This window comes from Barbus barbus (assembly GCF_936440315.1).
Source record: "Barbus barbus genome assembly, chromosome: 17".
Lineage (NCBI taxonomy): Eukaryota > Metazoa > Chordata > Actinopteri > Cypriniformes > Cyprinidae > Barbus > Barbus barbus.
The window spans coordinates 19,870,379-19,886,783 of record NC_136745.1 but is presented as its reverse complement, the minus strand read 5'-3'; the positions used below and the strand labels follow the sequence as shown (position 1 = coordinate 19,886,783).

The following is a 16,405-nucleotide window of genomic DNA, read 5'->3' as shown; positions in this document are numbered from 1 at the left end:
TATATTTTTTATAATTTAGATTACCTTTGCCATCATATCATTTACACTTTTAATTTTTTTAAAAGAACTACTAAATTAATAACAGTTAAATTTAATCTTTGGCAGTATTTTTTTATACTGTGCTTTGTGTTGATGCCTAAATTTACTTGTAGCATTTAAAACAACTGATTTGAGTTTTTATTGTTTACATTTATTAAGACAAAATAGTATTAATACAATATAATAATAATAATAATATTATATCAATTAAATAACTTAATTGGTTATCAGCCATACGATGGAAAAAATTACAAAAGAAAAAACAACTGAATATTGGTATCTTGAATGAGTAGTGTGCCAAAGTACAATACTTTTTATTAGGGATTTGCACAAACCCTTAACTATAAGAATGAGAAGTACATATTAGGCAGAACAGAAAAGTTTCAGCTACCTTTTGCTTTTCCAACCCAAGGATATTCTGAATAATATAAAGATAGTCACAGTTGCGCAGCCATCATGTGATTCCTCTCATATTGAGACAGTAAGCAGCTCTGCCTGTGGTTCAGTGAATCTGAGATAACAGTCTGCAGCAGGTCTGGAAAGAGCTAGGGGCAACTACAGTTACTAGAGACAGTAATGAGGGAAGTAATAACCTCTCTTGCACACACACCCCATTACTTCTATCAGGCAGGTATAAGCACACCAGTCATATCTGGTCCCTTGGATTTCCTCATCTGATCTATAGAGGCAGATGAACCGAGTGATCTTTAGTTGGATCCAGATCAAGACAAATTCAAGTATGAGGACTTGCCTGAGAAGAAAGAGCTGAATCGCTTCAACATGAGCGCCTCAGATGTGTTTGGGGAAAAAGTCGTTTGTATCCTCCGAGAGAGAGAGAGAAAGAGAGAGTGAAAATGGACTGAGTTCGCTCGCAAAAATTTAAAGAGTAGTTAGATCTCACTTTTTTTATAAGGAGGCATGCAAGAACTCTGCAGAGCGCTGCTTCTATTTGAACATCTTATTCACACAAATGATGGTACAAGAAAACACAAGGTCAGTTCAGATTCACAGCTGCCAGTCAACATCAAGGCTGCTTTTATTGCAACAACAACCCATCATATCGTTCTAAACCACCGCCTACGTTTAACCAACTGCTTAAAACCTAATACTAACACCTGCTGATCGCACAAGAGTAAATCACTGTGCTGTCTGCCATGTTTACATGTTCTGCAGACTCAACACGTACAGTGTCTCCCTATTGCAACCCCCTACTTGCCTATAGTAATGGCTCATTTATTTTCCTGTTGCTATATAAACCAGCGCTGCCGCCCGTGTCTGAGTCTCTTCGCTGTGCCTCGACAGAGCAGAAATGGGACTCCATCACAAAGATGCCCTGTTTATTCCTCCAAGACTGCCTATTAGTGCAGCTTGCCTGCTGTGGAAGCCACATCCTGGGACGACGACATTAAAGCAAAATCGTACACGGGAAGAAACCGCTAATACTCGCTGCATACTTCTCTGTCTGCATTAATTCATCCCTCCGTCTACGCAGGTTACTTTGACAGCCCACCCTGTGCTCTGCCGCCCTCTTCTTTTTCCTCTGCCTTGTTTGGCAGGTTGTTGTTTTCAGAACATACGGATGGAAAACAGCTTCAAAAGAAAAAGAAACACATGGATGACTTGGATAACAGAACACAACTGTGAATAAAATAAAAAAAATATATAAAAATAAAAGAAATCTTAGTAAAATGACAAGAATAATAATAATGTGGTATATAAAAAGTGGAACGCATGGCACGCTTTAGATTCTTTTGCCCAAGGGGTGCAGTGCAGGTAACAGATTGACAATCTTCACTCTGTCTGTCTAACGCGTGAGAGTGAAGAAAGTAGTCACAAAAACCCACAAGCTTGGCAGCTTGCACAGAAATGGGTTTTTGTATGCGCGAGCATCATGAATAAATCCACCTAGGCCTGGTTATATCGGTAGAAGGGGATGGTAAGACATCCCACCTGTCACTAAATTGATTTGTTCTTAGTATTTGATCTGTTTCCTGTTCATAAGGATGTTTTATTTTATACGCCGGTGCTTGGTTAAAGTCCTTCATCTGTGCAAAGCAAACAGTTGAACCACAAAGTAAAGGAATAAGACAATAAAAAATGTTGTATATGTATGTGCAGAGATTTAGTGTCTGTATACCTCTCCGAAGTGTGGGATTGTGAGTAGAACATACATTACAGTAGTGTGTGAGATGTACAGCACACACAGTCAGTGAATAACATTTTCATGTGCATACAACAGTATATTTTTAGAATTTATTTTATTCTTAATTTTACTTTTTTATTTTGTTTTATATCGTTTAGTTTCTTGTTTTTTGTTACTAATCAATGTTACAAAGTTAATCCCATTTAATATATATATATATATATATATATATATATATATATATATATATATATATATATATTTATTGATTGATTTAGGTCATTCTAATGTGAATATTAACTAAAGAGGTCACAGAACCATAGGTAATACTTTGTAGAAACTTTAGGGTCCATTGTGTATTTACAATAATTATTTAACTTGTAATCACTTTCAAATGATTTTCTCTTTTCAGTTTACTGTGCAAACATTTTGATTGGATTCTGATGTACAGTCTCTGCAATCACTTAAACAGTTTTTAATAAGTTTTAATAATAAAAAAGGCCTGCAGTGTCAGAATTCATTTTAACCTATGAGCAAATTATAGCCATTGGTCAATTTTGACCATATTATCATTTCACAAAATCAATTCCAGTTTATTCTTATGAGATGTTCTATAAAGCTTGTCTGAGTTAACAGCAGTAACAAATTTACTTTGTTTATATAACACGGTTGTCACCCTTCATAAAATGTGTATGAACACATATGAACCATACTTAGCTCCCCGACATGACCGACAAGCTGTATTCTACTGCTGCTGTGTGAACATAGCCATTGAGTGCCCAACAACTGTATTCTGCTGCTGCTGTGTGAACCTAGCCATTGAGTGCCCAACAACAGCATTGTCCCCATATCAGAACAAAAATATTATATTTTAATAAGCACTTTATGCTGCTGTTTTTATATTGTGTGTGGGAGCATTTCCCATTAGTCTGTGTGTGTGCACTGTAGAATTAGCATGAGGCAGCTCCTGCTGACTAGTCTAGCTGGTAGCTCGGTGTCAGTCAGTGCTGTGGGTGGGCAGTCTGCTGATTTAGGGAGGAAGTGAGTCTGCAGTTATGGAGTGTAAGTAATCATTCTCACCTGCTGGAGACTGGGATACAGCTGGGAGCACAGGGGCGCTGCCTCATCCACAAATGAGGTGTTGGTAGTTACTTCCCCCACCTACTATTTTCTGCCTGTCTTCAAATGAGGAGGATTCCAATGCTTTTGCTCATTTATTGTCAAAATAAAGCTGAAAACAGAGTCAGAGATTGCAAGTAACAGCAGAGGGAGCTTTCTTAGGAAGCTCATGAATTCCATCAATGATCAAGTCTAATACAGATGTTGTAATTAACATGTGACAGGCCTAACAGGGTGTAAAGCGCAGCGGTGCAGTGGCTGATCCCTTAATGTGTCTCGTTCCCACAGGGTGGACTGAGGAACAGCAAGCACGAGTGTACGCTCTCGTCACAGGAGTATGTGCACGAGCTGCGCTCAGGCATCTCCGAAGACAAACTACTCAACTGCCTGGAGTCCCTGCGCGTGTCCTTGACCAGCAACCCCGTCAGGTCAGTCAGTCATTCCTTACACACTCTGTCCACAGCACTAACCGTTCCATTCTCTCAGAATCAGAATCAGAAATCAGAATCCGAATCAGAATCAGAAAGAGCTTTATTGCCAAGTGTGTTTGCACACACAAGGAATTTGTCTTGGTGTTATGAGCTTCCAGTACAGAAAGTACAAACATAGTGCAGACAACATATAATTAAGGTGATAAAGAACACTAATGAAAAGAATATACAATAATTAAGAATAAAAATAGTAATAAAAATAAAAATATACAGAAAAGAGACATGACCATAGACAGACATCTCCACATTCTGATGAGAAACTGACATATCAACACTGATTTCAGCCACCTCCAACCACTCACTGTGAAACGAAAAGTTAAACCTCATTTTCCTGTCTGCACGTGGCAGTCTTGGCGGATTTCTTTCATGATGCTAATTGGAAATCTGTCAATGAGTCTTTTAACCTCCGGTCCGTATGGTTCCCCAATTCTGGTTAAATGAGCGAGGCCCATAGCATGGGTTGGCTAAATGAGTGTATCCACCAGTCACTTTGAGCCCGTCCCTGTCATCTCCCCCTCCCTATCTATTAAGCTCTAATAGATAGGAAATCCTTTTTTTTAACACTTCAGACAGCCAGCCATTCTCTGAAACGTTAATAAGCACACCAACCACCACTACAAGACCAGACGCCTTCACGTTTAGTGTGTATCCTGTCGTTTCTCGTCTGCTTTTTTAATCTGTTCTGATCATGCCTAATGTACAGTAGTACTTGAAATAATTTGGCGTTTTCTCTCCCCAACCCCAATTTTAATTTTTTTTTAAATAATTTTTTTTGTCCTCTTATCTCACTCATTCATTTGTAATAAGACCCAATTCAGTTCCTCCAGCCTGCTCTCCCAGAAAGTCGTCTCACCTCCCCTCTCATGGACTGGATTTTCAAATTTAATTTGGTCCCAGTAGCTCAGAGGAACACTATGTGACAGCAGACTCTCTCAATTATTTACCAGAGCACTGTCTGAGAGATGGCTCTTAATGTGAATCAATGAGCGCAGCATATAAAGTGGTCATCACACAATTGGCAGGCAGACGATCTCTTTAGGTCCACCGTTGTGCAGTGGGAGAAAGGACCCAAGTGGAACCGCCATTTGATCCGATGGCATTACGCGCCGTGCTCTCAACAGATGTGTTTTGCACTGGAAAGCAATTAATAAACGCCCCTGCCCTTCTCCCCAGATGGCAGTAGTTAAAGGAACGCAAACACCGGAATGACTTTGCTATTGTTTTCCTGTCACAGAACACATAATCTAGAATGCGAGTTGTAGAACACTGCGCCTCAAGGTAATCTCTTGTTATTGACCTAATTAAATGAAGGGATGGCATCTCGTTCTGTTGTCTTTATCAGATCATCACAATGTGGCGTCGGGGCCCCGTGCATCCAATTATTCACTCCACTGTTAGCCATTAATCATGGGAAATGGATACAGAGCATTGTTCTTTGAGAAGCCCGCACTTCGTACCCCTATGAGGACAGGTTGTTTGTAAAGATCAGACTTGCTGGCTGAAGACGAGTGGCGTCAGCACTTCCTCTCGGTAAAAGGGCAGTTTGCGCTGAAGGGCCGGCGAGGCCAGGACCACCCTCCGGGCGTTTGCAAATGGCTGAACTTGTGAGTACGCTGTCAGAGAGGGGTGCCGAGTGGCGTCTCGCTCACCCACTGAAGGTCAGGTCTTGCTCAGAGAGAAGCACCCTGGGGTGACGTGATACTTGGAGATGCTCGACGTGCTGATATCATTCACCTTTTACCTCAGTCTATGCAATTTTTGTCTTTTTAAGCACACTGAAAGAATACTTTCAAGAAGCTTCTCAACGTCTTGTTTGCGTTACAGTGAATATGAGTGGAGCTAATTATTACAGATCACAAAACACAATATCCACCCGTGTGCTGAATATTGTATCTTAATGTAACCTTTACAGTGTTCTGGGTTTATGTAGTTGAGACATTCGCTCCAATGACAAGAACATAATGCAGTGCTGTTTGTATAAGTGGACCGTTTCATGTGCAGTTTCAGCTTTATTCCATTTGCAAGGACCATCTAAAGACAATTTGAGGTGGTGTTACATACTGTAAAAGTAGTTTCTTTAGACCAAGAAATCAAAGAAAAGCTAGACTTGTTCCATCCCACACAGATGAGAGAAAGTTCGGTGTCTGCTTAAAGTATAATTCCTATGGGACCCAACTCATTTCTCCTGAAACCATTTGTCTTTTTTTTTTTCCAACAAGACTAGGTGCAAGTTTGAAATGTTTGGACATAAAGCAACAGTATGTGCTGAATGAGAAATTAATTTGTGATGAAAATGACCCCAAGTTCCTTCACTTTGCCAAGGTGCAATTACTCATGAGTCCGTTCATACCTTATCTCTGTCCTCTGCAAGAAATATGTTAGTGTGAATTCCTTTTAAGTCATGATTCCTGCAACATGTTCTGTTCCATAATAATCAAACTGCACTTGCAAGAGCGCAGAAATGGGGTTGAAGACGCTTTTTTTCATGGACGTAAAATCATAAAATGATCACACATTCATTTAAATAAGTGTTGCCTTTAATGGAATGGAATATTAATAATGTCAGAATATTTTGAATTTCGCTTCAAGTTTGTCACAGGACAAATCTATTGTTGTTCTGTATGCATTATCCTGAAAAACATGCTTTGTTTTGACTTTGCAATTCAGGTTTCCATTCCCATTTTTTTGTGACATTTAGGATACACTGTTGTAGTATAGAAAAAGAAACATAATGTTAAAAACACATACGATGTGAATGTGCATTAAGAAAGTCATGTGTCTCAGGCTGCTATTATCTCTCTGAGATTTCTGTCCTTGAAATATTAGAAAAGAATATTCTGTTATCAGTTCAAGTTTAGCTCGATAAACACCACAAAAAATGAATAAAAATACTAGCCACCATGACAATGCAATGGTGTAAGCCCTAGAAATCTAAAATGACAAACATTTATTTATTTTTTTAAATACAGCTCAAATACGCAAGTTTTAACATAATTAATGTAAGTGCTTTCTAATATAATGTAAGCTTTCTAATGCAATTTAATGTAAGCGTTATATTTCTGATTTTAAATCCTCCCAAATGGTTGGGCCAAAGTGATAATGATGATGAATTATAACAGATATGATGTCAACTGAGCCTAACTTGTATGGAATTTCCTTTTAAAATAATCCTTAATTTTATACATTTTATTAATAGTTATAAGTAAGAATAACTGAGGTCTTGTCACTGTCTACTTATCTCCTATCATTGGTTGGCCTGTATTTATGTAATAGTTTAATTGTCTGGGCTGAGCACCTGTTTGGCTGTCCAGGTGGCTGCTAGGTTGGAGAAGACTCATTTCCCAGTGGTCCCTCACAGGTGTGGAGCTCACAGCCTCACACATCTATACGCAGATGGCTGTGCTTGGGGCGGATACAGCGTTTTCCTTCAACATTTCACTCCCCCCCCCCCCCCCCCCCCCTCGTTTTTTATATACATTTTTTTTCTACCAATCCTTCGCTGCTCATTTTGGTAGACTGAAATCACTTATTCATCTTCTGGCTTTTCTCACTATGTATCCATCATTCTCTCACACATGTAGTCTTGTTTCATTAACTCTGAATTCTCAAACTTGCCAAAATGTAGACTAACAGATAATCATTTGGTCTTATTTCCTTATTTATGGAGAGTTAATATGCACTGTAACTAATGGCAGCCATTTCCTCTTGCCTTTCTCAAGCTTTCGTTCTCTCTGTTTTTATTTCTTTCTGATGCAGCTGTACAAACAGTGCCACAGGCTTGCAATGTAGTGCAGAAACAATATTACAATATAAGAAGTAATCCAGAACTTTCTTAACACCCACTCATGCATAAAACCCTCCAGCTTTGTCATCCATTCCAACATCTCCGATGGATCTTGCGCTTTCGCACATAGACGAGCAATGAAAGATCTACAGTGGCGTTCAGACTACGCTGATTTCTTCATCAATGCACCACCAATAGGAATTTGCGTTTCGTCCACGACATGGCCCCACTGCACTCCTCAGAACGTCTAAAGGGCTTGACTTATCACTTTCTTGTGCTAAGCCCTCGGTATTACGCTCTCCGCTTTTACACTCCACTTTAAATCCCAGCTGTGACTTCCGTATTGAATCTGCAGGCTCAAAGATATGCGAAAATCAGAGAAACCTGAACTTGGCTCCAACTTTTATGTCCAAATCTTCATGGTGGAGTTGCTGCATTTTTCCCTGGAGGTTTTTTTTTTTTTTTTAAGTAGTAGTACTTCGTTATTTATTTATTTTCCAGTATAGGGTTTGAATGTAAGCTAGCCATGTGTTGTAGTTAGCAGTGTGGGACATGAGCCTGAGGAAGTAGAGATGTGTATTGGAGTGAAGATGCGCTGACACTACCAGCCGCCCCACAGAGCCTGTGAATCCATCATTCTGCCTATGCGGCCGTCCTTCGCTGTGCGCCTGTGGACACATGTGCGGGAGGTAATGGGCTTATTAGTGCCTTTGAAGATTTGATACTCCTTAACAGGAATCCGTTCAGCTTCAGATCCTGATGGCTGTAGCCCTACTCGAGGCTTTGAATGAGTACCGAATGGTAGACTATGAAACAATCACACTCCAGGTGTCACGATGTGTGTTCTTTTAAGCACCAGACTGCTTAGAAACGCACATCCACCTGTATTACCACTTTGTATAATGGGAATCTATTTCTCTTTTCCAAAGCCCAGTGAATGTGTATGGAGGCAGCATTTAAGGCATCAGGGCTTCTGTCCATTCCAAAAGGTAAGCATCTTAATTATGCTGCTTCCAAAGTGGCAAGGAAGCAGTATAATTAAATTAGGCAAAAATTCTTAAAAGGAGCACATGCATTCTTATTAGGCACTCCCATAATGCACTGCGGTCGTGACGTGTATGTGTGTATCCAAGATGGTGGATAAGGAGAGAGAAATAACTATGATCCAGTGCCTGCAAAAAGTTTGGAAAAGCCCTAGGCAAAGTGGGGTTTTGAGCAATGTCAGCATAAATCTTTGGATTGCATAAGGAACAGCACAAACTATGAAAACATATTTTATTAAATAATAAAAACAAATCATGCATCGAAGCCATCTCTAAACTATGTTCTAATTCATCTGCTGTGTACTAACCTCTATCAATCAGTGGCATTTTAGTACTATTAATATATTTTTGAATTACCTTTTTATTTTTCATTTTGAATTTAATTTTAGTTTGTTTTAGTCATTTTGCTATTTGCATTTGTCTTTTTATTATTTTTTTATTTCTATTCAGCATTTTTTTTTATTTTATTTTTTTAGCTGTAGTTTTAGTAATTTTTAAGAACATATTTTATTTCAGTTGCCAAAGCAATATTTCTTTAGTTTGTTAAACACACACACACACACACACACACACACACACACACACACACATATACATATACATGTAAAAACATTTCTATTTAATTCCAGCTTTTTTAAATGAATGAAAAAAATAAAAATAATAATAAATAAATATCTCTCTCTCTCTCTCTCTCTCTCTCTCTCTCTCTCTCTATATATATATATATATATATATATATATATATATATATATATATATATATATATTTTTTTTTTTTTTTTTATATTTATAGTAAATAATTATACTATAGTATTATAGTAATTATTTAACACTAACAACACTGCTGTATTATGATGTAATAAGGGGAAAAAGGAGGATTTTGTTGTTTGCTTACATTTATGCTTAGGACATTTAGAACTTTTGGAAGGCACTATAAGCCATTTTAAATTTCTTTCTTACTTTTTTAAATTATATTTTAAGACTTCTTTTTCTTTATATATAGTTTTATAGCAACATGTAAACAGGAAAGTTGGAAGATATCGCTGTACCACAGCTCTGACAGACTAAATTTTGATTTAAAAATAGTTATCGATAACGAGTTGTCTTCTGTCTGTCAAATAGTTTTGTGTTGCACAAAGTTACTGTTCCAAGTCTGTCATTTATGAGAATGCATGATGGATAGGGTGTAGGCAAATCCACGTTTTGGAACAGAGCTTACTAAAATAAAAAAGGATTACTTTAAAACAAAGCACAACACAATAACTTATATTGAATGGTTTGTGTGTGTACATGTTTGTGGGCATGGCGTATGTTTCGCTGAGGCTGCTTAAATGAATTGTATTAATATAATGGGCAGCCAAAATTGTCATGATGGATAATGGTGGAGGAAGTAGACATGCCAGTGCAGGTTGTCAAATATTGTTTATAATGCGAGTCCACCGTTTAAACTTTTATTTCTTTCGCGCACCTTGCTAGACACCCTTGTCCATCATGCATAATTGATTTTCTAAATGTGTTTTGACATTCTGGATTTTTTTTTCTCCAACTGAATTCTGATGACAGGTATAAAGGAAAGAAAATATATTCATGTACTGCTAAAACTGATATTGTGAAGTGAAACTGTGTTCATTATTTAATAACATTTTGAATTATTAGACAATTCTGTCTCAGAATACATCTTTGATTCATGGTGTATAAGTATTGGAAAATAACTGTCTGGGTGATGTCTGTTGATCATCTTTTACTTTGTGGGCCTGGGATGTAGTTTCCTCTCTGTCAAGGTGGAAGCAGACAGGCTACAGTCTTTGGAGGTAAAACTTCGAACATCTGTAGAGTTATTGTGTGTTGAGTTACCCTGAGAAAGTTATCAAAACTTCACCTGTTGGTCCGTGAAATAAATTGTCTGCATCGTTGTGGCAGCAGAGTGAGGCCGAGTTTGCGGCGCTCTGCTAAGGTCATTTTTCCTGTGCCGTGCGGCTAGTTTCTGCTCTCTCTCTCTCTCTCTCTACAGACTCCAAATGTTATTAGAAACCTAGTTCTGGCCCTCAGGCTCTGGATCAGCTCCCCTGATCCAGCCCGCGTCAAGGAGAAATAAAGGACTGAAGTCAGACAAATTATCAATTCATACTTGCACAGCTACAATGTGAGAAATGTGTTTTCATTTTGGTCTAATGAAGAAAGTAACCATTTTTAATAACTGTTTTCTGCAGTGTTTTTATTTTAATAAGTTCACAAGTGAAGTTATTTCTGGCTTTCGTTTGTACAAATATATGCTACTTACTAAATATGTTGTTTATCACCATGTAAGACCCAGAGTTTTATTGGACTTGTTCTTATTTGGTTTTCTGCCACTGTGGCTAAGCATTTAGCCATCATAGCCCTGCACGCCCTGTCAAGCCTTTTGTGTTTGTGCGCGAGCCGGTGTACCTGAGACTGTGTTATAGAGAGTCTAATAGAAGCAGTGGCCACATCTGCCACTACAGAAGAGCTTTTTCCGAGGCAGTAAAGGAACCCACCAATCCTGATGTCCTTCGTGACTTGGTATATTTTAAGCGGGATGCCCATTTCATTTTATGCCACCATCTGTTAACCTCAAAGCTAGCCGTATCTGTGGAGCCCTGCAGCAAGGCATACATAATTCAGATATCTGATTTGAATTCCATATTGATTTAAGTGAGAAATGGTATTGCACAGGTACATGGGAAAAATTAGTATTCTGCCACGCTAAATTCAATATCTTTGGGCTGTCTGTGATTTTCACCGCATCCTCTCTTGTTATTAATTGTTTTGTCAAGCCTTCTCACCTTTTATGGGATGTTTTGGGGGGCTTGTCTCATGCTGAAATTACATACTACTGTTGAGTGATCTGACTAATATGGATTTCTTGTCTGTTTTTTATTTTCGGTGCAAGTATTACAATTCTGTAATTCCATGACAAGCATTACAAGCAAGTGTGATATAGATAGCTTATATGTCAGTGCTCCATATAAGAGTATTTTTAGGTTTATTTTTCCTCTAGCACACTGTGTATCTGATGTTTTTGAGTTATTTGGGTCAGGAGATTGAGGAGCAGGTGACCTACATGTTTCTGAGTGACAGCCCACATCAGTCCTTTGGCAGCGTGAAAAGCTGCAGTGAGCATACACACGCTGCCATTGACTTCTGAATCGCTAATCCATTATTTCTTTTTGTCCCTGTCTGATTCCTTTGTCCCTGTCTGCCCGCTCTCTGACATACTTCACCAGCAGATCAGTAATACCAGGTGTTTGAACTTAAGTCTAAAATATTTATGGCCCCTGGTGAATTAAGTTAAACTGTCCCGCGCGGCTCAGATCAGGTCAGCTCCCTCATAGCTCAAGCGAACGTTTTAGCACACAGGAAATTAAGCTCTGATTTGATTCGCACTAACACAAGAATGATTAAAATGATCATTAAAATGATTGCACATTAACGTGAGAAAGTGTGGAAGGAAGACCGGGAGACATGGACAAGAAGGTTTTTAATATCTGGAGAAAGCTATCCGTTTGCATTAGCGACAATCCTGAGCTGTTATAGGCAACAGACAGGGAAAAAAAATCTATTTACAAATGCAATTTACAAAATACACATTTTTGTTTTATTTTGTTATATGTTTGTATTTGCTTCATATCTGTAAAAATCTATTTTTTTTTTTGGTTTTGCTTAGTTTTTTTCCTAACCTTTTATTTGGTTAATGCAGTTGATCAGTCATCACTTCAGCAAATTCCCAACAATTTTAAATGTGTTTAATCCTGCTACTACTCCTTCCTTTCTCGCATACACACACTTTTGCTACCTTCCGCTATTTCTTTGTTATTTTGACCCTATATTCAAGGCCTACAATTCCAGAGAGAAGCGGAGCTGGCATTGATGTGGTTTGATGTGCAGTCATTGTGGCTGTATTGAGACTCCTGCTGGGATCCAAATGCCATTAGAGGGAACAGCGGCTCTTTTAAACAGAGCAGGTTCTTGCCCCAGTGCCTTCCTTCTAAAGTGTGTGGCAGACACATCACAGAACGCTGACACCGGGGATATTGTTCTTCGAATGTGCCACTGGGTTCAGTCCCTGTTTAACGCTCCAAAACCCAGTATCTGTCATGCGTCGGTCTGCAAAAGGCTCTGTGAGAAGACAGGCCGTCTGTGTCTGTCCACTTCACAATTGTGATGAAATCAGCCAAGCATTTTTTTCATTGCCTTTTTACCTCTCCATCATTCAGTCCCCGGGACAGATTATTACGACGTTTCTTTGGCATATTCATTCGAAGACACAGATCAAAATGGAGGGAGGGGGAGTGATGAGCAAACTTTTGCCTTGTCATCAAAATAACAACCATGGGATAAACAGAAGAGCAAAAAATAATGTCTTCATTAGAGCAGAATGAAGAACTGACTGCAAATGTTCCAAAAAATATAATTAATTTGAAATGTTGTGGTTACTATGAATGTGCCATATCCATGTTAGATTTCACAGTTAACAGAAGACAGGTTAAGAATAGGTTGAAAGTCTTAGGTCGAGATAATTCTAGAAGGATAAATGTGCCACAATATGAGTTGCTTGGTATCTAGTCTCGTGTAGCCAGACCTTCAGACTGATGGCTGAAGGTCTGGAATCCATGGCAGCTTTCATTGGCCAAGGCCCATTGAAAGGCCTATTGGATGTTTAACCGACATGTCAAACATCCAATCATAGTTTGTTTCATTAAGCGTCACATTTCGGGGCATGGAAATTCCGCCACAATAACAGACCGGTGTGTAAAACTCTCGGATGTATTTTAAAGATTCTATGCTAAGATTCTATGCTAAGATTCTATTTTTAAAGATTCTATAAACACGATGGCTTTCTTCTTTCGGGAGGGGGTTTGGCATCACGACATCTTTGTTTCCAGGCAGAACATCAAAGAACGCTATGCACGCGTCTCCCGGAAATCCTGTATGATTCAACCAATCCGATGACGACTTTGAAAATCCTGAAGTGTTTCCACTTTTGTATGCCATATGCATCAGACGCTTAGCCAACAGTCCATGGGCGTGGCATCTGAGGCTGAGACTACTTGCTATCTATTTCTTTAATGTTTTGCTGTTCATTCATTCATTGGCATTCCTGACATTACAAAGATACTGTACTTAAACCGTGGAAGTCAATCTCTTCTCAGCCTTGTTTTGAGCCTCCCTGTGATTTCAGCATCACTCAGAGTCATGGACATTGTCATGAACAGCAGAAAGGCCTCAGTTGCCATATTTAGTCAGTGACTAACTGTTCTGGTGCTCAGTGGTAGGTTGAAATGTTGAGAGCAATTTGTTGCTAGGAGCAGAGGGCCTCGAGTGGAATAGAGCAGTGCTGAATAGGCCACGGGCAGCCGAATGAGACCGTCCATGGCTTAGCCCTAAAACAATTTGAAAGGCATTGATCTCATAGAGTGTTCTCAATGACACAACACTCTAGAGCTTCTTCAAGTGCAGTAACAATGTACATGCTTTTGGTTGACATTAGAGGGTTCTGGAAATGAAAGCAGGGGTTCAGAGGAATAACCTGCGGTTATCGTAAGGCAGTTAACCGACTTTTAGAGCATCGAGTGGTGTTATACGATACACTCCTGCTGATGATCATTAATGATTTTTCACATGCATTTGCAATTTATTATGTGATGTTCATGATAGCAGTATAATGTCTCTGTGATTGCAAATTGAATGTCAAACCTAATTACGATTGCACTACAACTTGCATTGTCACACCTGTTGCAGTTTTTTTTTCATTGAATTTAATTGGCTTGATAATATTTAGTCATTGCTACAGTAAACATGCATATTTCACCATCATAGAGACAACAGTGTTTATGTATTTATTTAAACATTATGCTCTGAAAGGTTAAGCGTTGTCAGTTTATTGATTGTTAGGCAGTATGTCTATGTAACAACTGTTATTATAAATACATGTATTCTTTCCCAGACCATGCATGTTTTATTTAACCCAGAAAATGTATTTGCTCATGTCAAGTATCTCTGCTGGCTTTTTGCTGCCGCTTAACTCCAGGATTATCCCAATCAATATTTCATGAATAAGTCTAAATCAAATTGTTGGATCCACGCCATGGAGTGTGGGTAGGTCACTGATGAGTTTATTTGACAAGAAATTATGCGTTGTTTACTCAGGGGTTTCCAGGAAAATCTGACAGGTAATCTAAGATGGACTTGAAAATAGACAGGCAGACAGAAAGAAGTGAGGATTTAGTTTTTTTTATATCTTGCTTAATGAATCCTGAACATTAAACTGATGCATGATGCCTCTAACCGTTGAAAGAAGATGCCTTAAGTGTGATGGAAAAAAACAGCACTCCATGCTGGTGTCTTAAATTTAATTGTCTTTTACTGACATGGTTATATTTTGAAAGAGTGATTTCTTCTCATTTTCTTGCTTGTTAGTGGTATGAGCATAGCTTTATGTGATTTCTTCATTTGAATTATCTGCACTACAAGTTTATAGAGCTGTTCAATTTGTAGTCCTAAAACCTGGAAGAGAATGAGCGTTTTCGAGCCATGTGTTCCCTCAGGACTTTCTAACGAGTTTTAGAATAACATTTTTTTGATTTATGAATTAAATGTGGTTAACGGAGACTTTCATGATTAGGACTGCAATATAAATTACACAAAATTATCATTTAAAATCTCAAATCTCATAATGCATACGCTTTTTTCATACTTCACATTATAATGATTTGATGCCTAAATGCACTTGTATCAGTTAAAAAATATTGATTTATTTTGACAATAGTGTAGACTTGTAATATCAACCATAATATGAAAATTATTATTGGCAATCATTTTATTATACATTGATAATATACATCAGGGGTGGCGAACGTCAGTCCTGGAGAGCCGCAGCCCTGCAGATTTTTGGTTTAACCCTAATCAAACACACCTGAACAAGCTAATCAAGGTCTGAAGGGTTACTACTAAAATACAGGCAGGTGAGTTTTTAATGGAGCTGAACTCTACAGGGCTTCGGCTCTCCAGGACCGGAGTTCGCCACCCCTGATATACATGGACAATTTTATATTGCATTGATATTTGTGTTAAATGCATTTCCTATTTTATTCATAGATTGAAAACTGTTATTAAAAAAAAAAAAAAATTCTGAGGTATCATGTGGTGAATTAGCATTTTCAGATTGTCTTATCTGAACAGCTCTATTCAGTGTTGACTACTGCTCATCTCCCTACAAAATCTTGGTTGCTTGGTAATTTAGGTTGAGTGTGGTTAGAGTTTTGTTGCTCTTGTTGAGTGACATGACCGCAGCGGTACAATGTCAGTGTTGGCTAAGGTTTCATTGGGTCTCACCACACTACCTCATATGTTTTCAACACTCATCTGCTGCAGACTGAAACCATAACCCACACTGTTGTTGTAAGTAAATTACATACACTCAACCACGTTGTTCTTGAATCCCTCATTTCCACCTGCCAGCTCCACAACAGCAGCAGCACTGTTGTTATATTTCAAGGCTAGGTATGGTTGCTCAGGAAGATCTCATTTTTCATTAAAGACCTTAAACTGTGCTTTTTTCTTTCAACAAACCGTTGAAAACGATAAGACACAATTGTAAACAATAAACAGATGGGTATAAATTTAGCACATTATACTGTTTTGTTAACATGTTTTATTAACAAATCAGGCCATTATAATGTACTGTACAGAAAATGGTAATAATAAGTATCAAATTGAGTTTGCTGGGTCGGTAATGAATTTTGAGTAATGGCATGGTGAGCCTCTG

The 16,405-nt window shown here is 38.3% G+C and overlaps 1 protein-coding gene across 2 annotated transcripts in view; it reads left to right on the top strand.

Moving 5' to 3' along the window:
• The window catches only part of LOC306883740 (protein diaphanous homolog 2-like), a 440,640-nt gene that overhangs the window by 115,551 nt on the left and 308,684 nt on the right, over positions 1-16,405 (top strand). For both annotated transcript variants that reach the window (XM_079439172.1, XM_079439173.1), the window contains one exon: positions 3,590-3,729. In XM_079439172.1, coding sequence (XP_079295298.1) covers positions 3,590-3,729 — 140 coding nt within the window. The remainder of the gene's footprint in view (positions 1-3,589; positions 3,730-16,405) is intronic.